The 27,502-nt window shown below is 37.8% G+C and overlaps 1 protein-coding gene, 1 non-coding gene and 1 pseudogene across 5 annotated transcripts in view; 2 read left to right on the plus strand and 1 right to left on the minus strand.

Annotated features, from left to right (window-relative positions):
* Nucleotides 1-27,502, plus strand: part of KCTD3 (potassium channel tetramerization domain containing 3) — a 76,525-nt gene that overhangs the window by 21,419 nt on the left and 27,604 nt on the right. For all 4 annotated transcript variants that reach the window (XM_077157817.1, XM_077157818.1, XM_077157820.1 and 1 more), the window contains exon 10: nucleotides 21,261-21,376. In XM_077157817.1, coding sequence (XP_077013932.1) covers nucleotides 21,261-21,376 — 116 coding nt within the window. The remainder of the gene's footprint in view (nucleotides 1-21,260; nucleotides 21,377-27,502) is intronic.
* LOC143679246 (zinc finger MYM-type protein 5 pseudogene) lies at nucleotides 37-7,257 on the plus strand (annotated as a pseudogene).
* LOC143681911 (U6 spliceosomal RNA) lies at nucleotides 14,431-14,534 on the minus strand. The gene has a single exon (XR_013174955.1). It is a non-coding gene; the product is annotated as a U6 spliceosomal RNA (small nuclear RNA).

Raw genomic sequence — 27,502 nt, forward strand, 5'->3', positions numbered from 1 at the left:
AAACACAATAAAGGTATTTTATTGGGGGCCAGTTACATGGGCATCCTCTGCATAGCATATACCAAGATTCCCAATTCCCAGAAGGAACACAGGTATTGAATATAAATCATATTGTTGGCACAAACAGTTTAGTCAGTGAGCCACTCTTAACAGTTAAGGAATGGTGGAACCCTCCCACAATCTGACTTTCCAGACACCACCCAAAGGCCGACTTTGCTATCTTTGAAAGGCCTGCTGGCAGTCTCAGGCCTGCTATGCTAATTTTCTGTGTTGTACGCACTTGTCATCTTGGCAGTTCGGTTTAGACGTCTAATAGATATTTCACCTTAGCATGATAAAAATAGAAAACCTGATATTTCTTTTTAAACTGTTCTTCCCAGTCTTTACTGTATCAGTAAATGACAACTTCACCCTTTTAATTCCGTCCAAAAATCTTGGAGCCATACTTTTCCCACACACAATCCAAAACATCAGCAGAATAAATGTGCTCTTCTCGTAAATTTTATTAGTGCTGATCTCTTTGCTGTTCATGAAATGTGTCAGGCATGCTGTTTCCTCTGTGAAATATCTCTAAGAGATGTCTGCATGTCTCATTACTCATATCTTTCAGATCTCAAATCATCAGTGAGACGTTCCCTTAACTAATTTTAAATAAAAACAGATTTACCATCCTTGGTTCTCCCTAACTCTGGTCCCAACTCTTTTTTTCTCTATAATATCTATCGTCATTATGTACAGTTTTATTTTGCGAAAAGTGACAAAATGCGACACACTAGAGGTGGATCAGCTTTTAATAAGAGGATTTATTTAGTTAAAAATGTATAGTTCTTCAGAGGAAAAGCAGCTAGCTTTCATCTGAGTTTCTCTGTAGCATAAGAAGGCACACAGCAATGTCTGCTGACTTTCTCTCCTGGTTTCTGAGTTCCAACAGCTTTTCCCTGGACAATTCCTTTCTGTATCTTTGAACGTCTGAGCTGAGCTGCCAGTGCTGAGATGGCCATGCTGAGCTGCTGAGCTCTTTTCTGACCTCTTTTAAGCCTCCAGCTAAATAAATTAAATGTCAGACTCATTGCAGAAGGCACTCCTCTTAGCCGACCACAAGTGTTTTCAGCCATAGATGAATTTCACATGCTGATTATTTAAGTCCATAGAAATAATTACGAGGCATCATCACCTGGCCAGATTGACATCTGAACCTGTCTGTCATGAGTGTCTGTCTACTCCCTCTCAGTAAAAGGCAACTGAGTTCTTTATCTTTTCATTACTGTGTCTAGGGTAATTAGAACATGGCCTGGCAGGTAGGATATGCCTAGAAAATATTTATTCAGTAAATGAATTACTCAATTAATTGATCAATCTATTCTGACTACTTTTAGGCTACTTTTCCAAGCTAAGAGGGGATTGAGAATCCTGTTTATTCTGAAAGAAGCTAAATAATACTGTTTTGATGTGATATATCCTCTTCTATACAGTCCTTATGTATGTAGGGTAAACTTCCAAATGAGGTATGTGTGTGATTGTGGATTTCTGCAGGAGAATATCAGCTTATACAAGAACATAAGTCCTTACCATATATACTCTTAACTATTGAAAAGCCTCATAGTATTATTGTACATCATCCAGATTTTATATATCATTCTGGTTTCTGTCATTTATAAATATAGCATATTGCCTCAGATTTCTAAGTAGACACATACAAATTGAAATGCTAAAATCTTTGGAATTCATGGAAAAATACTACTGTTACTTTCTCTACTGTCAAAGAAGCGTACTATTCATTGGAAATTATGAGATTACTCAAATTATGAAAGAAAATTTCAATAATATTTAATTTTGAGCCTCATTTGACATAGTTACCAGAATGTTAAGAATTTTATAAACCAGATTTTTGTTTTGTTTTAATTCTGCAGGCCTAATTTCAATTATTTTACTTTTGTTATATTAAATTTCTTAATAATGTTAATCTAGTATGCATTTGTAAGTTATTTTGAAATTATATAGCTATTATTCCTAAAAGTCTCATTACCCTTCATACTTGTTTACATACATTTGAAGTATCGTCTTTAATTCTGATGATAGATTTTAAAAGCTGTAAATAGAGAACGTCTTGAGCAAGTTTTCAGTCAAGAAAGAACTTTCCCTTTATTTGAACTACTGAGCAATGGGCTTGTTAACATTCTATTTCCATTACTGATAAATGGAATATATGTATCTGGGAGTATTGTTTCAAGCAGAGTCTGAATGGCCATCTCTGAAGGATATCATAACACATTTTTATATTGAGTAGGAGACTGGATTGGAATAAATAAAAAAATGAGAAAAGTGATTTGAAAACTAAAGTTAAATATGCATATGAATACATGTATATATGTCTGCATGGAGGTTATTTCCAGGTTATCTTTTATAACCTAAAAATTTTCCATGTTTCAAATACATAATATTGGAGGACTAATAACTAAAATGATTACTTGAAAACTGTTATATGGTTGTCCCTATGATATTCCTATGAATATGTTTTTAACCTTCTTAATGTCTTTAATATATCTTTTTTTCCAGATCATGTTTTTAAAGGAAGATTTGAAAACTATTATGTATCATTTTTATATATGTTTTAAAAACTCTAATTCAGAAGGATGAATTAAATGAGATAGGCTTTTCTTGGGATTGGGGGTAACAAAAATAGATAACACATTTACTTTATACAGGAACCTGTATAAACGCTTTACCATTAACTCATTAAATCCTTAAAACAATACATAGTGTTGAGGTAGGAATTTTCATTATCTCCCTTTTATGGATGAAGAAATTATAGCATAAAGAGAGTAAGGCCATACACAGAAATGGCTGAGCCAAGATTCTAAACCAATCTGTGTTCTTAGCCATTATTGTTTGTCTTATTTAATCAATTTTATTGCAATATAATTTATAGATAATAAAATGCATGCATTTTAAATGTGCAGTTCAGTGCTTTTTGACAAAAGATGTCGAATATTTCCATCACTTCGTAAAATTTTCCTTGTGCCACTTTGCAGTGATTCTTCTCCAGCCCCTAGCCCTAGGCAACCCCAGTCTGCTTTTTGTCACTATAGATTAGATATCCTTTGTTTGGAATTTCATACAAATGTAATATATGGAATGTTTTCTTTTGGGTTTAGCTTCTTTCACTCAATATAGTGCTTTTGAGATTCATCATTGTGGCTGCCTATATCCATGATCCATTGTTTTTTATTGCTGAGTATTATTTCATTGAATGAATATGCCAGAATTTGTCTTTTTATCTGTAGTATTTCAGGTGTACAAAATGAAAAAATTAGATTATGGAATTTTAGCAGGGGACATTTCACAATGTTTGGACACATTTTTGGTTGATACAGTACTTCTAGCATCTAGTGTGTAGCGGCCAGGAATGCTGCTAAAATCCTAAATGTGCAAGACAGCTCCCTCAGAAAAAAGAATTATCAGTTCCATAACGTCAAAACTGCTGAGGTTTAGAAACCCTGTGGTAGATACAAATCTTTTTTTCAGATATATATATTGTGAATATTTTCTCACATACTATGATTTACCTTTTATATTCTTAATGGCATCTTCTGAAGAACAAAGGTTACTGTGATGAGGTCTGATTTAACAGTTTTTCTTGCTTCTTTTAGAGTCTTTGCCTATCCCACAATTTCAAAGCTTTTCTCACGTGTTTTCTTCTTAAACCTTTTTATTTATTTTTAAGTTTTGTTTTTTACATTTAAGTACTGATTCACTTTTAGTAAATTTCTGTGTATGGCTCATTTTTTTTCCATTTGTGTCCAGTTCTTCCAGTGCATTTCTTGACAAGATTGTCCTTTCCTTCTTTGAATTTCCTTGGTGGCTTTGTCAAAAATCAATAGACTGTTTAGGTGTGGGTCATAAGACTCTTTTCCATTGATCTTTAGGTCCTTATGATCAATACCATACTGTATGGAAAACTGTTGATTTTTATAGTAATCCTTGAAATCAGACCCTCACCATTGTTCTTTTTTCAAAATTGAGTTGTCTCAGATTCTTTATATTTTCGTATGCATTTGAAAATCAGCTTGTCAATGTCTACAAGAAAACCTTTTGGGATTTTCATGGGCTTTTGTTAAATCTTTTTGTCAATTTGGGAAGAATTGACATCCTAACAAAATTGTGTGTTCCAGTCTATGAATGTGTATCTGTCTCTCCATTTTTTTAAGTCATCTCTAATTTCCCTGAGAAGCATTTTGTAGTTTTGGTATACTATTTTTGCATGTATTTTGTTAAATATATCCCTAAGTAGTCAATTTATTTTATTTTATTGTAAATATATTGTCTCCTTCCCTATTTTTCTCCATATGTATCTTATGTCCCCTTCCCTTCCTCTTGTTCTCTTTTGTCTCTTTTCTACTCTCTCTCTCCCCAACTCTACTATTGACAGTCACTTACGAGTTGGTCCACTTCATATTGATCCAGAGAAAACTAGAGCAGAACTTTTAAAAATTTCATTTCTCTCCTTCCTTTTAGATACATTTTATTGATCTATCTTTAATGTCATTAACTCCTCTCTCTCTCTCTCTCTCTCTCTCTCTCTTTTGGCAGTATTCAATTTGTGGTTAAGTCCATACAGTGAATTTTTCATTTCAGTTATTGGTCTTTACAGTTCTAGAATTGTCTTTTAGTTCCTCTTATAGTTGTGTTTCTATGTTGAGATTTCAATTTTTTATTCTTATGTCCTCCTTTTTATTAAATCCAATATACTCATAATAGCAATTTTGAAGGTTTTACTGGCTAATTCCCATATCTGGATCACCTCATCTTTTTATTTTGGGTTACATTTTCCTGTTTCTTCACATCTAGAAAATTTTGATTATATGCTAGACATGTACCTGAATCATTGTAGGAAGTATGGATTATGTTTTATTCCTTTAAAAGATATAAGTTTTCAGTTGAGCCACCGTGGCTGCTGCCTTCTCAGTAGCGCTCAACTAGGACTGGACTGAGCAAATTTGTGCCTGTAACTGAGGGGTTAGGCTGGAGGACGGGAGGTTTGCTTCACTGAGCCATAATCAGGACCCAGATGAGGAGTCAGATTCAGTCCAATGATGTAGAATTTTGGCAGAAGTTAAAGCAGAAATTATCCCTGTTGTCTTTGGCACAGATAAGTGTTCAGTGGGAGGATTATAATCAACTGAGCAGACTCCTATTTTATTAGGGAGTACAACTATAGCACCTAGTCTCATGAATGTAGGAAATTCATTTGGCAATCCAACTAGTCCTTTAGTTAATAGATCTAGAGACTTGATCTGTGGAAGATGATAATGATGATTGATGAAGTTGTATTTGTTGAATCTGTACAACGTCCTTCAGTTTCTGCACCAGCAATTGCTGACCAAAGTAACATTCAATTTACAGCATCAAAAAATACAAAGCTGAAAGGGAATTCTGTAATTCTTCCTTCTTCAAAAGATTTCACTTCTGAGGAGGGAAAGAAAATGAGACAGTTGTCATTGATGAAGAGGACATAGAAGGTATCAAAGGGAGGAGACAAATTCTTCCAGTTTTAATGAATGGGGACTTCCTAGAACTAAAATCAGAACCAAAGATTTGGATTTCTCCACTTCCAGTCTTTTAAGAAGTAAGAGTAGGATCTTTTAATCCTGGTAGAATAAATGTGACAGGAGATGTATTTCAGAGTAGAGCAAATGTGACAGGAGATGTATTTCAGAGTAGAGCATTAACAATTCAGCATAATCCTGCTAGTCTACCAGTTGAAGTGATGTATTGAAGTCTCCACACAACTAGTATTGTAGAGACACCTGTATATTTCTCCCTTCATTCTTGTCAGTGTTTGCCATGTACTTTGGGACAATGGTTGTACATAAATATTTGTGATTGTTATTTCTTCTTGGTGAATTGCCCCTTTTATTAATATACAGCTTCCTTCTTTATCTCTTATTATAGTTTTTCATTTAAAGTCCATTTTTTTCCCGATATCAGTATAGATACCCAGCTCTGTGTGGAATTTTTTTTTCCAGTCTTTTACATTCAACCTTTTTGTGTCTTTAGGTCTAATCTAAGTCTCTTGTAGATGACATTTAGTCACATCATGGTTTTTTAATACATTCTGCCAATCTGTGTCTTTTGATTGGAGAGTTTAATCCATTAATATTCAGTGTTAATACGGTAAAGGCAGTACATATTTCAACCATTTTATCCTTTGGTTTGTATATACCATATCTTATTTTTGTCGCTCTTTTTAACCTTTGTTACCCTTTCTGATGATCTTCATTTCTATACTCTATTTCAGGCTTCTCTCTTTTGTCTTTTCCTGTCAGCTTGTAGAACTCCCTTTAGTATTTTTTGTAAGGCAGGTCTCTTGTTGACAAAAAGAAAGAAAATGAGATGTTTTTCAGAGTATACTTTGACAGGTAGTTGCTGAACAGATTTCAGAGTTTGTTTCAGATTTTTCCTTCTGGCTGCTCCAGAACACTGGAAGATAGAAGAAATTTTTTTTTTCTTTTTTGTGAAAAATAACATATACCAAAAAGCAATGCATTTTTCAAAGTACATTGCAACAATTAGTTGTAGAACAGATTTCAGAGTTTGGTATGGGTTATAGTTTCACCATTTTAGGTTTTTATTTCTCTAAGTATATCTTACTGCTCTAAGATACTTGCGACTAGAAGAAATATTATAATGATTCAGCACCCATACTCATTTGTTAAACCCTACCTTCTCTTTATAACTCCACTGTCACCTTTGTTCTTTCTCCCACTCTTTAGGGATATTTGAGCTATGCCCATTCTAACTTTCTCATTTAGGAAGGCACTGTCAATAATATGGGATAGGTCTTCCGGAGAAGATGGCGGCTTAGTAAGACGCGCGGATCTTAGTTCCTCCTCCAGAACACCTACTAGGGGAGTAGAAACGATACAGAACAGCTCCTGGAGCCACGACAGATATCAAAAAGACAGCGTAGCCCATCCTGGAACGGCTGACTGGCCGGGAGAACCTGCTCCGGTGAGATCACCGAGGGACGCGGGCTTTCCCGGGCCGGGGCGGCAAGCGGCCGTAGTCCCTCCCTTCCTCCTTCCTGGGCCAGCTGGGAGAATTGGGCAGGCGGTCCCCTCAAGCCGCGGCAGCTGGCGCCCCCCCCACGCACAGCCCCCCGAACCAACTGGGAGATTTGGATCGGAGATCCCCAGGCCGCGGAGAACGGTGACCAGGGTCCCTTCCAAACACGTGACTTCCCGGTCCGGCTGGGAACGGTGCACTCTCCCAGGCCGCAGCGGCTGGCGCCCTCCTGCCACGCTTGGCGCCCTGGGCCAACTAGGAGACTTGGACGGGCGCTGTCCCGGGCTGCGGTGGCCGGCGGCCCTCCCCGCGTTCGAATCCCCAGACCGGCTGGCACTCATCCAAGCCACTTTGGCTGGCGAATTCCCCCCACGGCGAGAGCTTTCCAAAGTTAAAGGACCCACAGCACCTTTTACTGGTGGGACCCGCAGACAAACGTGTGCCACGAGCGCCACCTACTGGGCAGGATAAGAAAAACAGAACCCAGAGATTTCACAGAAAAATCTTTCAACTTGTTGGGTCCAACACCCAGGGAAATCTGACTAAATGCCCAGACGCCAGCAGAAGATGATGGATCACGCTCAGAAAATTGAAAATATGGCCCAGTCAAAGGAAGAAACCAATAGTTCAAATGATATACAGGAGCTGAGACAACTAATGCTGAATATACGAACAGAAATGGAAAACCTTCAAAAACGAAATCGATAAATTGAGGGAGGACATGAAGAAGACATGGGCTGAACATAAAGAAGAAATAGAAAAACTGAAAAAACAAATCACAGAACTTATGGAAGTGAAGGATAAAGTAGAAAAGATGGAAAAAACAATGGTTACCTACAATGACAGATTTAAAGAGACAGAAGATAGAATTAGTGATTTGGAGGATGGAACATCTGAATTCCAAAAAGAAAAAGAAACTATCGGGAAAATAATGGAAAAATTTGAACAGGGGATCAGGGAACTGAAGGACAATATGAAGCGCACAAATATACATGTTGTGGGTGTCCCAGAAGGAGAAGAGAAGGGAAAAGGAGGAGAAAAACTAATGGAAGAAATTATCACTGAAAATTTCCCAACTCTTATGAAAGACCTAAAATTACAGATCCAAGAAGTGCAGTGCACCCCAAAGATAATAGACCCAAATAGGCGTTCTCCAAGACGCTTACTAGTTAGAATGTCAGAGGTCAAAGAGAAAGAGAGGATCTTGAAAGCAGCAAGAGAAAAACAATCCATCATATACAAGGGAAACCCAATAAGACTGTGTAGATTTCTCAGCAGAAACCATGGAAGCTAGAAGACAGTGGGATGATATATTTAAATTACTAAAAGAGAAAAACTGCCAACCAAGACTCCTATATCCAGCAAAATTGTCCTTCAAAAATGAGGGGGAAATTAAAACATTCTCAGACAAAAAGTCACTGAGAGAATTTGTGACCAAGAGACCAGCTCTGCAAGAAATACTAAAGGGAGCACTAGAGTCAGATACGAAAAGACAGAAGAGAGAGGTATGGAGAAGAGTGTAGAAAGAAGGAAAGTCAGATATGATATATATAATACAAAAGGCAAAATGGTAGAGGAAAATATTACCCAAACAGTAATAATACTAAATGTTAATGGACTGAATTCCCCAATCAAAAGATATAGACTGGCAGAATGGATTAAAAACAGGATCCTTCTATAGGCTGTCTACAGGAAACACATCTTAGACACAAAGATAAACATAGGTTGAAAGTGAAAGGTTGGGAAAAGATATTCATGCAAATAACAACCAGAAAAGAACAGGAGTAGCTATACTAATATCCAACAAATTAGACTTCAAATGTAAAACAGTTAAAAGAGACAAAGAAGGATACTATCTACTAATAAAAGGAACAATTAAACAAGAAGACATAACAATCATAAATAGTTACGCACCGAATCAGAATGCCCCAAAATACGTGAGAAATACACTGCAATCACTGAAAAGGGAAATAGACACATCTACCATAATAGTTGGAGACTTCAATTCACCACTCTCATCAATGGACAGAACATCTAGACAGAGGATCAATAAAGAAATAGAGAATCTGAATATTACTATAAAGGAGCTAGACTTAACAGACATTTATAGGACATTACATCCCACAACAGCAGGTTACACCTTTTTCTCAAGTGCTCATGGATCATTCTCAAAGATAGACCATATACTGGGTCACAAATCAAGTCTCAACTAATTTAAAAAGATTGAAATCATACACAACACTTTCTCGGATCATAAAGGAATGAAGTTGGAAATCAATAATAGGCAGAGTGCCAGAAAATTCACAAATACGTGGAGGCTCAACAACACACTCTTAAACAACGGGAGGGTCAAAGAAGAAATTGCAAGACAAATTAGTAAATACCTCGAGGCGAATGAAAACGAAAACACAACATATCAAAACTTATGGGACGCAGCAAAGGCAGTGCTAAGAGGGAAATTTATTGCCCTAAATGCCTATATCAGAAAAGAAGAAAGGGCAAAAATGCAGGAATTAACTGTCCACTTGGAAGAACTGGAGAAAGAACAGCAAACGAATCCCAAAGCAAGCAAAAGGAAAGAAATAACAAAGATTAGAGCAGAAATAAATGAAATTGAAAACATGAAAACAATAGAGAAAATCAATAAGACCAGAAGTTGGTTCTATGAGAAAATCAATAAGATTGATGGGCCCTTAGCAAGATTGACAAAAAGAAGAAGAGAGAGGATGCAAATAAATAAGATCAGAAATGGAAGAGGAGACATAACTACTGACCTCACAGAAATAAAGGAGGTAATAACAGGATACTATGAACAACTTTACGCTAATAAATACAACAATTTAGATGAAATGGACAGGTTCCTGGAAAGACACGAACAACCAACTTTGACTCAAGAAGAAATAGATGACCTCAACAAATCAATCACAAGTAAAGAAATTGAATCAATCATTCAAAAGCTTCCCAAAAAGAAAAGTCCAGGACCAGATGGCTTCACATGTGAATTCTACCAAACATTCCAGAAAGAATTAGTACCAACTCTGCTCAAACACTTCAAAAAAATCAAAGTAGAGGGAAAGCTACCTAATTCATTCTATGAAGCCAACATCACCCTCATACCAAAACCAGGCAAAGATATTACAAAAAAAGAAAACTGCAGACCAATCTCTCTAATGAACATAGATGCAAAAATCTTCAATAAAATTCTAGCAAATCGTATCCAACAACACATTAAAAGAATTATACATCATGACCAAGTAGGATTCATCCCAGGTATGCAAGGATGGTTCAACATAAGAAAATCAATTAATGTAATACACCATATCAACAAATCAAAGCAGAAAAATCACATGATCATCTCAATTGATGCAGAGAAGGCATTTGACAAGATTCAACATCCTTTCCTGTTGAAAACACTTCAAAAGATAGGAATACAAGGGAACTTCCTTAAAATGATAGAGGGAATATATGAAAAACCCACAGCTAATATCATCCTCAATGGGGAAAAATTGAAAACTTTCCCCCTAAGATCAGGAACAAGACAAGGATGTCCACTATCACCACTATTATTCAACATTGTGTTGGAGGTTCTAGCCAGAGCAATTAGACAAGAAAAAGAAATACAAGGCATCAAAATTGGAAAGGAAGAAGTAAAACTATCACTGTTTGCAGACGATATGATACTATATGTCGAAAACCCGGAAAAATCCACAACAAAACTACTAGAGCTAATAAATGAGTACAGCAAAGTAGCAGGTTACAAGATCACCATCAAAAATCTGTAGCATTTCTGTATACTAGTAATGAACAAGCGGAGGGGGAAATCAAGAAATGAATCCCATTTACAATTGCAACTAAAAGAATAAAATACCTAGGAATAAATTTAACTAAAGAGACAAAAACCTATATAAAGAAAACTACAAAAAGCTGCTAAAAGAAATCACAGAAGACCTAAATAGATGGAAGGGCATATTGTGTTCATGGATTGGAAAACTAAATATAGTTAAGATGTCAATCCTACCTAAATTGATTTACAGATTCAATGCAATACCAATCAAAATCCCAACATCTTATTTTTCAGAAATAGAAAAACCAATAAGCAAATTTATCTGGAAGGGCAGGATGCCCCGAATTGCTAAAAACATCTTGAGGAAAAAAAACGAAATTGGAGTTCTCGCGCTGCCTGACTTTAAGGCATATTATGAAGCCACAGTGGTCAAAATAGCATGGTATTGGCATAAAGATAGATATATCGACCAATGGAATCGAATAGAGTGCTCAGATATAGACCCTCTCATCTATGGACATTTGATCTTTGATAAGGCAGTCAAGCCAACTCACCTGGGACAGAACAGTCTCTTCAATAAATGGTGCCTAGAGAACTGGATATCCATATGCAAAAGAATGAAAGAAGACCTGTATCTCACACCCTGTACAAAAGTTAACTCAAAATGGATCAAAGATCTAAACATTAGGTCTAAGACCATAAAACAGTTAGAGGAAAATGTTGGGAGATATCTTATGAAACTTACAATTGGAGGCGGTTTTATGGACCTTAAACCTAAAGCAAGAGCACTGAAGAAGGAAATAAATAAATGGGAGCTCTTCAAAATTAAACACTTTTGTGCATCAAAGAACTTCATCAAGAAAGTAGAAAAACAGCCTACATAATGGGAGACAATATTTGGAAATGACATATCAGATAAAGGTCTATTATCCAGAATATATAAAGAGATTGTCCAACTCAACAACAAAAGACAGCCAACCCAATTACAAAATGGGAAAAAGACTTGAACAGACACCTCTCAGAAGTGGAAATACAAATGGCCAAAAGGCACATGAAGAGATGCTCAATGTCCCTGGCCATTAGAGAAATGCAAATCAAAACCACAATGAGATATCATCTCACACCTACCAGAATGGCCATTATCAACAAAACAGAAAATGACAAGTGCTCGAGAGGATGTGGCGAAAGAGGCACACTTATCCACTGTTGGTGGGAATGTCAAATGGTGCAACCACTGTGGAAGGCAGTTTGGCGGTTCCTCTAAAAGCTGAATATAGAATTGCCGTATGACCCAGCAATACCATTGCTGGGTATCTACTCAAAGGACTTAAGGGCAAAGACACAAATGGACATTTGCACACCAATGTTTATAGCAGCGTTATTTACAATTGCAAAGAGATGGAAACAGCCAAAATGTCCATCAACAGACGAGAGGCTAAACAAACTGTGGTATATACATACGATGGAATATTATGCAGCTTTAAGACAGAATAAACTTATGAAGCATGTAATAACATGGATGGACCTAGAGAACATTATGCTGAGTGAGTCTAGCCAAAAACTAAAGGACAAATACTGTATGGTCCCACTGATGTGAACTGACATTCGAGAATAAACTTGGAATATGCCATTGGTAACAGAGTCCAGCAGGAGTTAGAAACAGGGTAAGATAATGGGTAATTGGAGCTGAAGGGATACAGACGGTGCAACAGGACTAGATACAAAAGCTCAAAAATGGACAGCACAATAATACCTAATTGTAAAGTAATCATGTTAAAACACTGAATGAAGCTGCATCTGAGCTATAGGTTTTTTTTGTGTGTCTGTCTGTTTGTTTGTTTGCCTTTTTTTTTTTGTAGTATTACTATTATTTTTATTTTTTTCTCTATATTAACATTCTATATCTTTTTCTGTTTTGCTAGTTCTTCTAAATCGATGCAAATGCGCTAAGAAATGATGATCATGCATCTATGTGATGATGTTAAGAATTACTGATTGCATATGTAGAATGGAATGATTTCTAAATGTTGGGATAATTTCTTTTTTTTCTTTAATTAATAAAAAAAATCTAAAAAAAAAAATAATATGGGATGGGGGATGGAATTAGATGATGTTCTTGAGAGGCTGGCCCTTCTGTAGAGTCTTATATAATGCCTTAGGTATTTTTGAGAATTGGCAGGAATGGTTTTGGTTGGGGTTTGGCAAGTTATGATAGGTAGCAGTGTCTAACTGAAGCATCCCTAAGAGTGACTTCCAGAGTAGCCCTTGACTGTATTTGAGCTCTCTGCCACTGATATGACTGATACCTTATTTGTTATACTTCTTTTTCCCCTTTTGTTCAGGATGGCATTGTTGACCCCTCAGCATCCAGGTCCAGAGTCATCCCTGGGCGTCATCTCCCATGCTGCGTGCAGGGAGACTTTCAACCCTGGATGTCATGTCTCACACAGAGGGGAAGGCAATAATTTCCCTTGCAGAACTGGACTTATAGAGAGGCCACATCTGAGCAACAAAAGAGGTCTTCCAGAAGTAACTTTTAAGCATACCTATAGATAGGCTAAGCGTCTCTGCTACGTACATAAGCTTCACAAGAACAAGCCTCATGATCACAGGCTTGGCCTGTTGTTTTGGGTGTCCCTAATGTTTGACATAGTATCAGGGTTTTCCCTGGTGATAAAGTTTAATAGCTCCATATTTATTCCTCCCATCCCTCAAGGGACTTTGCCAATATTTTTGACTATCTGCTTAATGTACTCTGGAATGTATCCAGACATTGCATTAAGCTATACAAGATTAAAGACCCTCATTCTTATTCTGGGCTCTTTGTGTTTGGATTGTTTAAATGATCTATCCAGACAGGTTGTGTTAGATTATGTGCTACAGAAAATTTAGGTTCTGGACAAAATAAACCTTCCTTCCTTTGGTCTTAAAGAGTAGATGATGTTCTAAAATATAGACAATGTCTTCCTTACTCCTGTATCCTGAATTACTTTATCCCAACCTGATCAGCTTCATTCTTATCTCTTATACCAAGTTATACATATATAAAACAGCCTCTCAAAATCCTGAAATAACAATTACCTCTCCAACTAAATATGACTCCTGTAGAAACTTGCGTTCTAGGCCCCCGTTTTCTTATAAATATTTTCTAAATGAGATCATGTAGTGATTGCTTTTTTATTTCTGGCTTTTTTCGCCTCACCATATCTCCCACAGGTTCATTCACAATGTTGCATGCCTTACAACTTCATTTTTTTTGTAGCAGCACAATGTTTCATCATATGTATGCACCATCCATTGTTCACTGGTCTGCTTCTTGGTCGGTGAATCCTTCAGCTACCTCCATTCATTGGGTATCATGTATATAATGTCCAAAGTCAACAGTCCATCAACACTGTCAATTTTAGATGGTTTCATTGTTCCCAGGAGAAGGATGACCAATAAGTACCCCCTCACCAAATGGAAAATCTAGACCTCCCCTTAAATCTCTTCCCTCCCCTCATTGTTTACTCCAGGTATTGCTGTGATGCTGTTGATGTTTTCCTGTTGGATATGGGCATACAGTAGCACTTTTCCCTCATGAAAGTATAGAACACTTCAAGAATTTGCTTGTCCTCTTTGTGCAGGGGCCATGCTAATCACTGTATCCTTCCAATTTTAGTATATGTGCTGCTGAAGCTAGTCCTAAACTCTCCCTTGTTTTTGAAGGATAGTTTTGCTGGATAAGGAATTCTTGGCTGTCGGTTTCTCTTTTTCAGTACCTTGAATGCATCGTACTGCCCTTTCACCTCCATGGTTTCTGATGAGAAATCAGAACTTTTAGTCTTATTGCAATTCCCTTGTATGTAGCAAATCGTCTTTTTTTTTTTTTTTTTTTTTGCAGCTTTCAGGATTTTTTATATTTGTCATTTGACATTCTGATGAGTGTGTTGTGGAGTTAGGTCTGTTGGGATTTATTCTGTTTGGAATTTGTTACATTTCTTGTACTTGTATATGTTTGTGTCTTTCATAAGAGTTGGATATTTTTGGCCATTGTTTCCTCAGATATTCTTTCTGCTCTTTTTCCCTTTTCTTGTCTTTATGGGGCCCCCATGACATGTATGTTTACACATTTCATGACATGTTGTCATTGAAATCCGAGACCCTGCTCATATTTTCCCATTCTTTTCTTTATCTGTCCTTCTGTCTGTAAGGTCTTTTTATTTTATTTGTGCATGGTCCTGGAATCAAACCTGGGTCTCCTACATGGAAGGTGAGCATTCTACCACTGAACCACCCATGCACCCTTGTCTAATATTTTGATTGCCATGTTTTCTGTTTTACTGATTCTTCTGTTTGTTTAATCTGTTGTATGCCTCTAATGTATTTATTGCTTCTATTGTGCCTTTCATTCCTATGATTTCTGTTATATTTCTTTTTATACTTTCACATTCTTCTTTATGCTTAACCACTGTCTTTTATTTTGCATGGGCAGGCATTGGGAATTGAACCCAGGTCTCTGGCGTGGCAGGCGAGAACTCTGCCTGCTGAGCCATTGTGGCCTGCCCTACCCGCTGTCCTTATTTCTTTAGCCGTATTTTCCCTCATCTCCTTAACTTGTTAGATTTGTTTGAACATCTTTGATTAATTGTTTCAAATTCTGTGTTTCATCCAAACACAGATTAATTTGTTAATTTAACCGGGCCCTATCTTCCTCTTTCATAGTATGGTATGTTATTTTTTGTGGAAATCTAAGCATCAGTTATCTTGGTTAATTTGCTCTGGAGGTCAGTTTCCCTTGCCTAGGGTTTTACTGTTGATTGGCTTTGTGTTAAGGATCTTCTTTGGCTCTTAGTTTAACTTACTCTAGACCTTTAGAATTTCCTGTTTTAATGAGCAGATTTTTTCAGCTCTTCTTTATCTGATTCTTGTCCTAGATAGGTGGTGCAATTTTTAAGATTGCAGTATTTATGCAACTGATTCACCCCAATAGAAAACTTCCTTTCCTCTGTGGGAATCTTCCCTCTCTGGGAATCTTGATCTGTTTGTTTTACCTCTGTAGTTCTTTTTACACTCCTTTCCTTACCTGTCACTGCTTTTGCCTGGAGGGCAAATTCTAGGAGGAAGGTCCCCCCAGAGAAGACCTTCCCAAGTCAGTATTTCCCAGCCAAAACAGGGCCTGACACCCATGAAGGGGACACAGACCAACTCCAAAAAGCCCTGGGATGAGAGTCAGGAAAGATGCCAAAAGCTTTTTTGGTGATTCCCTGAAGCTGCACTTTCCTGGCTTGTCCAGCAGATGGCGCTCTTCAGCACTGTTGCTCACACACTTAAGGAGGTATTACATCTTTAAACCTCCACTGCCTCTGCCTCTATGGAATTGGTATTATAACAGTCACCGCGGCTGTCCCTGTCCAGGGTGGCCTGGAGCAGCAGCTTAAAGCTGGGACCCAGTGATCCAAATTCTCTGAACAAAAGCCATGAAGAGTGCTTGGTCATGCACCACCCTGTTCTTGGGGAAGAGGACTTCCAAGTCCCTCTCCATTATAGAAGCCAGCCTGGCCTCTGTAGCCAAACAGTTGTTTCAGACAGTTCCTGCCTGTCCACCAGCTGTTTTGGAGAAGGAGTGTGTCCTGGAGCTCCCTAGTCTGCCATCTTCCCCAGAAGTTTCTGCCTGTTTCTTTTTTTATCTATTTTATTTACATTTTTTCTGTAAAATATTTTATTTCGTTTGACTTTCGTACTAAGATTTATTTCACTTAAAACTGTGCAGTGTGCTTGCTCTCTGAATGTTCAGGAATTTATTTTACATAGTGTGATTTATATCTGAAGTATTTAATTGAAAACACCTATACTGCTACTACTACCACCACTTTATTTTAATATAAAAATTGTAGAACTAGAAGATGGATAGTGAATTGAAGGAATAATCAATTTTTATTTAAGTTGTAATTACATAACTTGTCTCTGATTTTAGTTTGTTTTTTTAAGTTATTTTTTATTAAAGAAGTTGTAGTTTACAGAAAAATCATGAAGTAAATACAGAGATCACATATACCACCATGTTATTAACACGTTACATTAGTGGGTACATTTGTTACAATTTATGAAAGAACATTTTTATAATTGTACTGATTATAGTTTTTAAATAACCACTTTATTATTTGCTTTCATTTTTGACAGCTGGGACACTTTTCTCTAAATGAAAGAACTGTATTAAAAAAAAAATGTGAGTTTTGTTTTAACCAGCAGTTAAATTATTGAAGGATCATCTTGATTCTGTTAGGCTTGATTTTTTATTTTGTTAAAGGTCGTCTCTTCGAGTTTTATTTTTAATTTTGGGGCATGACCCCTATGTGCTCAGCAAGGGCTTTCCACTCTCGCAGTCTGGAACTCTGTCCTCTGTTCACACGTGACCTCTGCTATCTCCACTCAGCTGTCAGTCTTAAAACAACCTCTTTTAGTCTCTGGGCCTTCTCACTCTGCCCAGGTGCAATTTGGCTTCAGCCAAGGCCCTAGAGAAACCTCTGTGCAACTTCTGAGCCCTGTCCCACATCCAGCACAGTTTTCAGCTTTTTTGTACCTGCCAACAAATTCCAGCCACCTCAGCAGCTCTAAACTCTCATCTTTGCCTCCTCAGTTTAAGGAAACCATCATTCTTCACATGAATTTTATCTCCTTGTGCTATGGTCAGGAAAGTACCTATAAGCAGAAAACCAGTATGAATGTGGGGCTTATCTTTTGTGTTTCCCATCTGTCACATCCTCTGCTGCTGTTGTCCAGTATCTGTAAACAGTCACCTCATATATTTTGATCAGTTTCTTGTTGTTAGGCAGTGAGAGGTTAATCTGGTACAAGTTATTCCTTTATGGTTGGTCGCAGAACTCCTACCTAACAACTGTAGAAAAACAGTTTTGTTTTGTTTTTTTTGAAGTTGAGGTCTTTGTATAATTGAGAAATTAAGAATTTACTAATGATTATTACAGAATCATAATATCAATGTTTTTCTCTTTCTATGTTGCAGAATAGGCAGAAGTTAATACCTGAAATTACTGACCCTCAGGTGCTCTCCCTCTGGTTTATACACACTGTTGTAGTGGTTGTTGTGGCCTGGCCTTGGCCCTCTTCATACTTACTATTTTCATGGTAACATCTCCATCCCCCCTTGTTTAAATCCATAGAAACTCAACTCCTTAGACTTGGGCAGACAGATTTTGGGCCATCTGCCCTCCCGCTCCGCGGGGAGCATTTAACTCATTCTCTTTTTGAAACCCTGGTGTCATTGATTGGCTGTTATGTGCATCAGGCAGAGAACCGACTACTTTTGTCTGATATTTTGCAACCCCAGTGGGACAGAGATTCCTAAGAAGTCCACCTGCCTGAGGTTCTGGGCCCCAGCTGGTGGGTAAATGCAGTCATCTTGTGACCACTTGACTCATTTAGTCTAGAGGCTTGGTGACCAGGTTTTTTCTCTGTTTTGCTGACACTCCAGACCCTTGCACCTTAAAAGGTTTCAGAGAGAGAAACAGTTTCCAGCTGCAAGTTTGGACATCTGGCTGGGTGAGAGGGTCCTCAAGGCATGAGTGTATCAGGAAAGTAGTCCAGAGGTCAAGCCCCCTGGACCTGGGCTTGGGGCCCTGGGTCTCACTTCCAGAATGATCCATCTTGCTCTGATCTCTACACCTTGCTGTTTTCTGGGTGCCATGCTCTATGGGGTTCAAGGCTCTGCCCTGGATGTGTCTATTGAGGATACCACAGGAAAATAAGTCATCCCAGATTGAATTGTTATTCACTGACTGGTTGAGTGGGGCATCAAGATAAAAGTGGATTGGGATTTAATGAAACTTAATTGGTATTTAATGTAATTAAGTGTTGATGCCTGTTTAACTGTTAATTGATGTGATGGTTTAGTCATTAATTGGCATCTCTCTAAGTTTTTTTAAATTTTTTATTAATTAAAAAAATTACAAGAAACAGTTTTTTAACATTAAAAATTTTAAAGTTATAATACACTTGTCATTATACAGAAAGGGGAAACTGAGGGGTTTTTTTTCTTTTTTCAGTTGCCATTTTTAACAAAATAAATGCAGGAAGTTTTATGCCTTGATTTGTTTTCAAAGGCTAATATGGTAGGTAGCTACGTTATGAGATGGGCCAGTTGTAATTTGTTCATGCCCTGTAAAATAAACCATTTGTTGTTACAAACGCTCTTCAGAACCTGGCAGCACCATCCAGAGAAAATTGTTAGGGCTGGCATATCTGTGACAGAGTTCTCCCAGGAGCTGAACTCCCTTCAACATAACTTATATGAGACAGTGCTACTGGATTGCTGCTATAAGCAGTATTTTACTGAGAGGGCTCCTTAAGCCAGAACTTGTTATTACTTATACTGTTATTTTCCCTGTGGATAGTGGTCAGGATTGTTGAGCCTAAGCAGGAGTGACACTTTAAATTTCTTGAGACCATTCAGAGTGTCTTCCCTGATTTCCCAGAATCTTATCTTTGTCTAGAGTAATCGATGCTAGTTGTTTTCTGTTTTATTATTTCTGCCTTTCATGTAGCCTGCGGTACTAAATATAGTTGACGTCACATGTTCTGAAGAATGGCTTTTGACATCACAATTAACGTACTATTACATAACACTTCCTAGGATTGTGAAATGATGGGTTTTTGCTTTAAAGTACCAGGTTTATTTCTTAGCCAGTTATTGAATGATTTAGATTTTTTGTCTGTCATGTTTTATTTTGCCCTATTGTGTTTGACGGTTGGGCTTTGATGATCTATTAATGTGTGTGTGTTTGTAAATATGTACAAATAAAAATGTATGTGTAGAAGACATTCCATAACAATACTGACCTGTTTTTATTTTTTTTATTTTTGCCCAGTATATATCATATTTCTTCCTGTCAGATGCCAGACTTTTTTGAGATTGGTTAAGAATTTTCAAGAATGTTGTTTATGACCATTGATCTTGTACCTAGAACAGTTCTGAACAGAAGCAGAAATACCTAGCACTAGTGTAAGTTTAAAAAGAAATCAGTAATCTTTTCTGAGTTACACTTTTACTACATGCTGTAATTGCATTTAAGTGGTTTGTTTCACTCCCTGCATTTTTCAGGGTCTTCTACATCACATTGGTAGAGAAGCGGTATTCTTTTAAAATAAATAAATTGATACCTAAAGCAGCTAATATCTACATAAAACAGTGCTGTATAGTGAGATTTATTTTCCAGCATTATTAGGTAAAAAGATATTTCACATAAGGTGTTTTCAAACAATGAAGATAATACCATTTAAGTGCCAGAATCGGCTAGTAACATTTTTAGACTGAAAGACTGCGATTGTGAAGAAGTGGTCTTTGAGACATTTAGCTTGCGCCCTATTTTGTATATGAGATAAGTAAGGACCAGAAAGTTGGGAAAGAAAAGTACTTTCAGAGCCAGGATTCTGTAATACTCTGCTAAAGAGACACAACTGTATTGGGCCGTAGATGCCACACCAAGGTGAGCCTAGAATACTCCTTTAGAAATTCTTGTGTCGTTTGCTATTAATATAGATAGTTGCCCCTGTAACCTCCGTCACCTTCACCCCTCTTCCCTTTTTCTAGATTCCCAGTATCATCTTTCCCAGGCCCCAATTTTATGAATTATTATCCACCTTTTAAAAACTCAATTTAGATGGCTTGTTTTCTAAAAAATATTCTCAGATGCCTTTGCTCTATCCCCTTTTACTCCTCTAGATATTACATCACCCTGTGCATCTTTTTGTCACTAAAGCATATATTATAACTGATTTTCATTTTTTTGTCCTCCTAAACTATAAGTTCCTAGTTATATCCTGTGCTCTCTAATGTAATGCCTTTTGGATGAATTTAACTTACAGCTTCAATCCTGGGAAACAGGTGTTTAAAATAAGTGCCAAAAAAAAAGGCCTTGATGTTTGATTATAGTGTGACTTCTAACAGTTTTTTTCTCCCATGTTTCTGTATACATTCTGGCTAGTTGAGGTTGCCAAGTCTGTGTCTTCACAGCATTGGTTCCCAAATATTGGGTCCATCTAAAAGCTCCTGTGGGTTTTATAAAAATAGATTGTGATTTAGGGGGTCAGGCATGGAGCCTGGGAACCCTTTTATTTATGTATGTATTTTCCACTTTAAATCCTCAAGTTTATTTTGATGATCATCTAGGTGTGGGAACCACAGTGTTGTGAGGTAACTATCATGTGAGATTACTTTTCTTGTTTAGGAGTTGTTTAAGCTGCTTAGAATAGCTTTAGAGTTTCCTAATTCTGGTCCCCAAAGTGTCTAGCACATAATCTGTAGAAATGAGAATAGGTTTAAAGTAGCCACTCTTAAGATGTTCTGAATCTAGGTTTTGATTCATTCTAAATATGATGACTGATTAATCTTTTTTATTTTTTATTGTTGTTTAAGGAGTATTCAGCCTTGGTGTCCCTGTAGATGCTCTCTTCTTTATTGGTAACCAGTTGGTGGCCACAAGTCATACAGGGAAAGTGGGAGTGTGGAATGCTGTCACTCAGCACTGGCAAGTGAGTTTTCACTAAGGCATATTATAAACATTGAAACATTTCTGAAACTCATACTGATTATGTTCCTAGTTTATTCCTATGCAATTTATATTTTTTATTATGCTGAATATTGAATATACTTAGAGGTAAATTTGTTTCTAGATACCAGTTTGACTATTTTCAAGAAATTTAAGTTTTTCTGGAAAAATGAGTTTTTTTAACTGTCATTTGGCATTTCTTCATTTCTATGAAATGTTTTAATTTCTATGCTCCTTGAGAAGGGCAGTCTAGGCAAACTTAATTTTCTGAGTGAAAGCACAAATCTATGTGAAAATACATAGCCTGTTCAGAGAAGATCAAGTTAAATGATCTCAAGTACTTGAGAGGAATAGGAAAGAGATAAGACTTAAAAGAGATTGATACCTGATTCTGAAGGAGAGAGGAAAAATTAAAGGACTTTAAGCAGGGGAGTGACATAATCAGATCCATGTTTTCGAAAGATAACGGTGGTAGCTAATATGAAACGCAATATGAACGCTAATAAAAAAAAAAAATTCCAGTGCTTTATTTAAATTTTTCTCAAGCCTGGGAGAAGCTTGAGTATGCATTGAAAACATGGAGCTGATTTCTGGTACCAGATAAGATAGGAATATATGGGATCTAGAGCACAGTTAGAGGGACTGACTCAAGAGAGTAGGGACACTTCTTTCTCTGTAATAGAAGGATGAGGAAGAAGTACAGAGAACACAAATTCTATGGATGAAAAGAACGCTGGAAATATGTCTGTTAATATTTTGTTTGTTTTTGTTTTGTGAGAACTGAAGTGAATTATTGCACAAAGTAATTGGTGATAGACTTGGTGACCTTAGAATAGTTTTGATAATTTGTATTAGCTTCTGGAGAATGGAAGAAGAAACTGTAAGAAATACATCAGAGGACTGCAGAGATTATAAATTGTCCATTTGTAGTGGATCTAGGTGATACGCTTACATGAATTTCTTCATTCGTGTTCAGCACTGGATACAGGAACAAGATAGAAGAAAAGACTATTGGCCAATCCAAAATGGTAATGTTGTTAAAATTTTTTATGAGATCAAAAAGTACTAGTTAGGAAGTTCTAGGTAAGCAGAGAAGATACAGAGATGTCAAGAAACCCTAAGGAAGTTAAAGCAGATTGATGAATTACAAGAAATGAGAATTGTTGTAAAGAGTTTATGGTCAAAGAGACAATTTTTATTTAAAGATTTTGGAGCTGAAGCAGGTCCAGTATAGTCAGTTTAAATCATATATTGAACTGGCTTAAAGGTGAAAGTCATGGAATTAGGGAGAAGGAAACTTTACTGATCATTACTATGGACACTGAGGTGCCAGGATACTGGCAGAGAATGGGTAAAAGTAAATATGAACCAGGTGCCTAGATCTTCAGCAAAGGTTGTGGGTTGATCCGGAAGTGACAGTCTGGTCAGATGTGTGGTAACTAAATGTTGTGATTGAATTGAGGGTGTAGAGGATCGTCTTTGAGATCTTAGGGCTCTGAGATACTGGGGAGATAGCAAAAAGAATGAATGAGTTCCATTTAAAGGGATACCATTCAGGAGAAATTAGGTTTCATCTTCATGAAGGCATAGAAGCAATGTTTGTGCAAAAAAAATTAGTACTAGAATAACCCTCTCATATAGGTACAGCAAAACGCCTTGTAGTGGTGGTCAGCATAAAAATGATGGGTTAAGGAGTATGAGAAAGGACTGATCTAGATGGATCTCATGATCAGAGATCATTGATCAGAAGGATTCTTTAGCTATTGATGTATTTATAAAGGAGAATGTAAATTTGTATGATATATGGTATTCTACTCTCAGGTGGATTACTTAACCAATTAGAGAGGACATGATGTCCTTTCTGAGTTTTCAGTGGCTGGGGGAAGTTACTCTGTGTCATAAAATGCCAATCTAAATCTGGGTTTCTAAAGACTTGTACTTCTCTATTACCAATTTTTTGTTTTTCACTTACATTTTCAAAACTATATTTCTTTATTCTGGTTCCTAAAGGATTAGAGAAGTTACCCCATGCTCATTTTGGAGGATTGAATTGATACATTGACCTCAGCTAGTCAATGTATCAATCAGGGTTCTCCATAGAAACAGAACTAGGAAGAGATTTGCTTCAAGGAATTGGTTCATACAGTTTTAGGGGCTGGCAAGTCTGAAATCCTAGGGCAAGTCTGCAGGCTGGGAACTCAGGCAGGAGTTGGTGCTGCCTTTGAAGCAGAATTTCTTCTTCTCTGGGGCAATCTTAGCTTTTACTCTGAAAAAACTTTCATCTGATAGGATGAGGCCTACCCACATTATCGAGGATAAACTCCTTTACTTAAAGTTAACTGACTGTATATGTTAACTGTATCTACAAAATACCTTCACAGCAACACTTAGATTAGGTTTTGATTAAATGGCTAGGTCCTACAGCATAGCCACGTTGATGCATAAAACTAACCGTTACTGTAGCCATCTGAGTCAGAGCCTAGTGTCTTAGGTGAGCAATGGATGCTGAGTTTGAGTAGGAAACATGGACTCTGGAAACAAGGATTTAGTGAGTTACTGTGGTTTGATATGATCGGCTGGATAAGAATTGGAGAAGTTCATTTGATTTAGTTTCTTTTCTTAGCGATAATGAGACACCTGTAGCACCAATATCAGAAGGAGAGGTTTTTTGGTAATAGGTTCCTGAATATTTGGATGTTAGTAGGAATAGTGTGTACATTGGACTTGTAGACCCACAGCTCATTGGGGAGGGAATAACTTTTCGGTTACTGTTATGTTCTGGCCACTTTCCTAAGTATGTTATCTTTGCTTCCTTAGGATTTACAGTAATATAGCTGAATTAGCTGACACAAGCCCCCTTCTGCTGATACATAGAAATACCGGGTGAAAATATTAAAATAATATATATTGTGACTAAGTTTCAAATTTTGCTAAGGCTTTTTTACTTTATTCATATACTCATAATATATACCATCTATCAAGGTGAAAGACTCTGGAGGTTTAGCAGAAATAAGAGGTGTGGCTTTATGCAGCAGTAGAAAATAGGCCTCTGTCAAAACCTGAAATTTGTGGACTTCCGGAGACGATACCGGCTTAGTAAGACACGCGGGTCTTAGTTCCTCCTCCAGAACAACTACTAAAGAACTAGAAACAGTACGGAACCCCATTCTGGAACGGCTGGAACGACTAAGAGACTCCGCTGCGGTGAGGTCCCCGAGAGGCGCGCACTTCCCCGGGCCGCGGCGGCTGGCGGCCGGAGCTCCCTCACTCCTTCCCGGGCCGGCTGGGAGCTGTGGATCGGATTCCCCAAGCTGCAGCGGCCGGCGCCCCTCCCCACGCGCGGCTTCCCAGGCCAGCTGGGAGCCTCGGAGCGGTGGTCCCCCAACCCGCGGTGGCCGGCGACCGGAGCCCCTTCCACACACGCGGTTTCCCGGGCCAGCTGGGAACCTTGGCTCGGCGGTTCCCCAAGCCACGGCGGCCGGTACCCCTCCCCCACACGCGGCTTCCCGGGCCGGCTGGGAGCCTCCGAACAGCGGTTCCCCAAGGCGCTGCGGCTGGCGACCCTTCCCCACAGGAGACTTCCCGGAGGGAAAGGAAAGAGTCTCCAACAGTAGTAGAGACTGAGCCCAACCTAACACCAATAGTGGCATTAAGGGACAACTTCTGACTACTAAAAATAGGCCCTCAGCTCAGGCAAAACTGATCAAGGCAGAAATAGCCGATTGGGCTAACTGAAAAAGAGGAAAGGGGGTGAAACAGAGCCTTCTGTGGCTGTTTCTACGGAAGCTTCGTTGCCTCTGGGCTCAGCGCTGGGATTACATAGGTTACAACTGCCCCGAACGCAGAAACAGGCTACTTTCAGGGCTCTCTACCACCTGAACCTTCCCTGCGAGAGGGGTGAAACACAACTCAGGTGGAATCCCTCTCTCAAGGAACTCAGATCCCAGGACTTCACAATTTGAAGCCATTAAAACCAACCTACAACCTTTCCTCTGTCTCCACCACACACCCAGCAGCGAGAGTCTTCCAAAGTTAAAGGAGCCACAACATCTTTTGCTGGTGGGACCTGCAGACAGACAAGCACCACATACTGGGCAGGATAAGAAAAACGGAGCCCAGAAACTTCACAGGAAAGTCTTTCAACCTGCTAGGTCCCACACTCAGGGAAATCTGATTAAATGCCCAGAGCCAGCAAAACATTGTGAATCACACCAGGAAAATTGAAGATATGGCCCAGTCAAAGGAACAAACCAATAGCTCAAATGAGATACAGGAGCTGAGACAACTAATTCTGAATATACGAACAGAAATGGAAAACCTCTTCAAAACCAAATCAATAAATTGAGGGAGGGCATGAAGAAGGCATGAGATCAACAAAAAGAAGAAATGGAAAGTCTGAAAAAACAAATCACAGAACTTATGGGATTGAAAGACACAGTAGAAGAGATGAAAAAACCAGTGGAAACCTACAATGGTAGATTTAAAGAGACAGAGGATAGAATTAGTGAACTGGAGGATGGAACATCTGAAATCCAAAAAGAAACAGAAACTATAGAGAAAAGAATGGAAAAATTTGAGCAGGGGCTCAGGAAATTGAATGTTAATATGATGTGCACAAATATACGTATTGTGGGTGTCCCAGAAAGAGAAGAGAAGGGAAGAGGAGGAGAAAAACTAATGGAAGAAATTATCACTGAAAATTTCCCAACTCTTATGAAAGACCTAAAATTACAGATCCAAGAAGTGCAGCGCACCCCAAAGAGAATAGACCCAAATAGGCGTTCTCCAAGACACTTACTAGTTAGAATGTCAGAGGTCAAAGAGAAAGAGAGGATCTTGAAAGCACCAAGAGAAAAACAATCCATCACATACAACGGAAACCCAATAAGACTATGTGTAGATTTCTCAGCAGAAACCATGGAGGCGAGAAGACAGTGGGATGATATATTTAAATTACTAAAAGAGAAAAACTGCCAACCAAGACTCCTATATCCAGCAAAATTATCCTTCAAAAATGAGGGAGAAATTAAAACATTCTCAGACAAAAAGTCACTGAGAGAATTTGTGACCAAGAGACCAGCTCTGCAAGAAATACTAAAGGGAGCACTAGAGTCAGATACAAAAAGACAGAAGAGAGAGTTATGGAGAAGAGTGTAGAAAGAAGGAAAATCAGATATGATATATATAATACAAAAGGCAAAATGGTAGCGGAAAGTATTACCCAAACAGTAATAACACTAAATGTTAATGGACTGAATTCCCCAATCAAAAGACATAGACTGGCAGAATGGATTAAAAAACAGGATCCTTCTATATGCTGTCTACAGGAAACACATCTTAGACCCAAAGATAAACACAGGCTGAAAGTGAAAGGTTGGGAAAAGATATTTCATGCAAATAACAACCAGAAAAGAACAGGAGTAGCTATACTAATATCCAACAAATTAGACTTCAAACGTAAAACAGTTAAAAGAGACAAAGAAGGATACTATCTACTAATAAAAGGAACAATTAAACAAGAAGACATAACAATCATAAATATTTACGCACCGAATCAGAATGCCCCAAAATATGTGAGGAATACACTGGAATCACTGAAAAGCGAAATAGACACATCTACCATAATAGTTGGAGACTTCAATTCCCCACTCTCATCAATGGACAGAACATCTAGACAGAGGATCAATAAAGAAACAGAGAATTTGAATATTACAATAAATGAGCTAGACTTAACAGACATTTATAGGACATTACACCCCACAACAGCAGGATACACCTATTTCTCAAGTGCTCATGGATCATTCTCAAAGATAGACCATATGCATATGCTGGGTCACGAAGCAAGTCTCAACAAATTTAAAAAGATTGAAATCATACACATTACTTTCTCGTATCATAAAGGAATGAAGTTGGAAATCAATAATAGGCCGAGTGCCAGAAAATTCACAAATACGTGGAGGCTCAACAACACACTCTTAAACAACGAGTGGGTCAAGAAGAAATTACAAGAGAAATTAGTAAATATCTTGAGGTGAATGAGAATGAAAACACAACATATCAAAACCTGTGGGACGCAGCAAAGGCAGTGCTAAGAGGGAAATTTATTGCC

Source organism: Tamandua tetradactyla, chromosome 4 (assembly GCF_023851605.1).
Source record: "Tamandua tetradactyla isolate mTamTet1 chromosome 4, mTamTet1.pri, whole genome shotgun sequence".
NCBI lineage: Eukaryota > Metazoa > Chordata > Mammalia > Pilosa > Myrmecophagidae > Tamandua > Tamandua tetradactyla.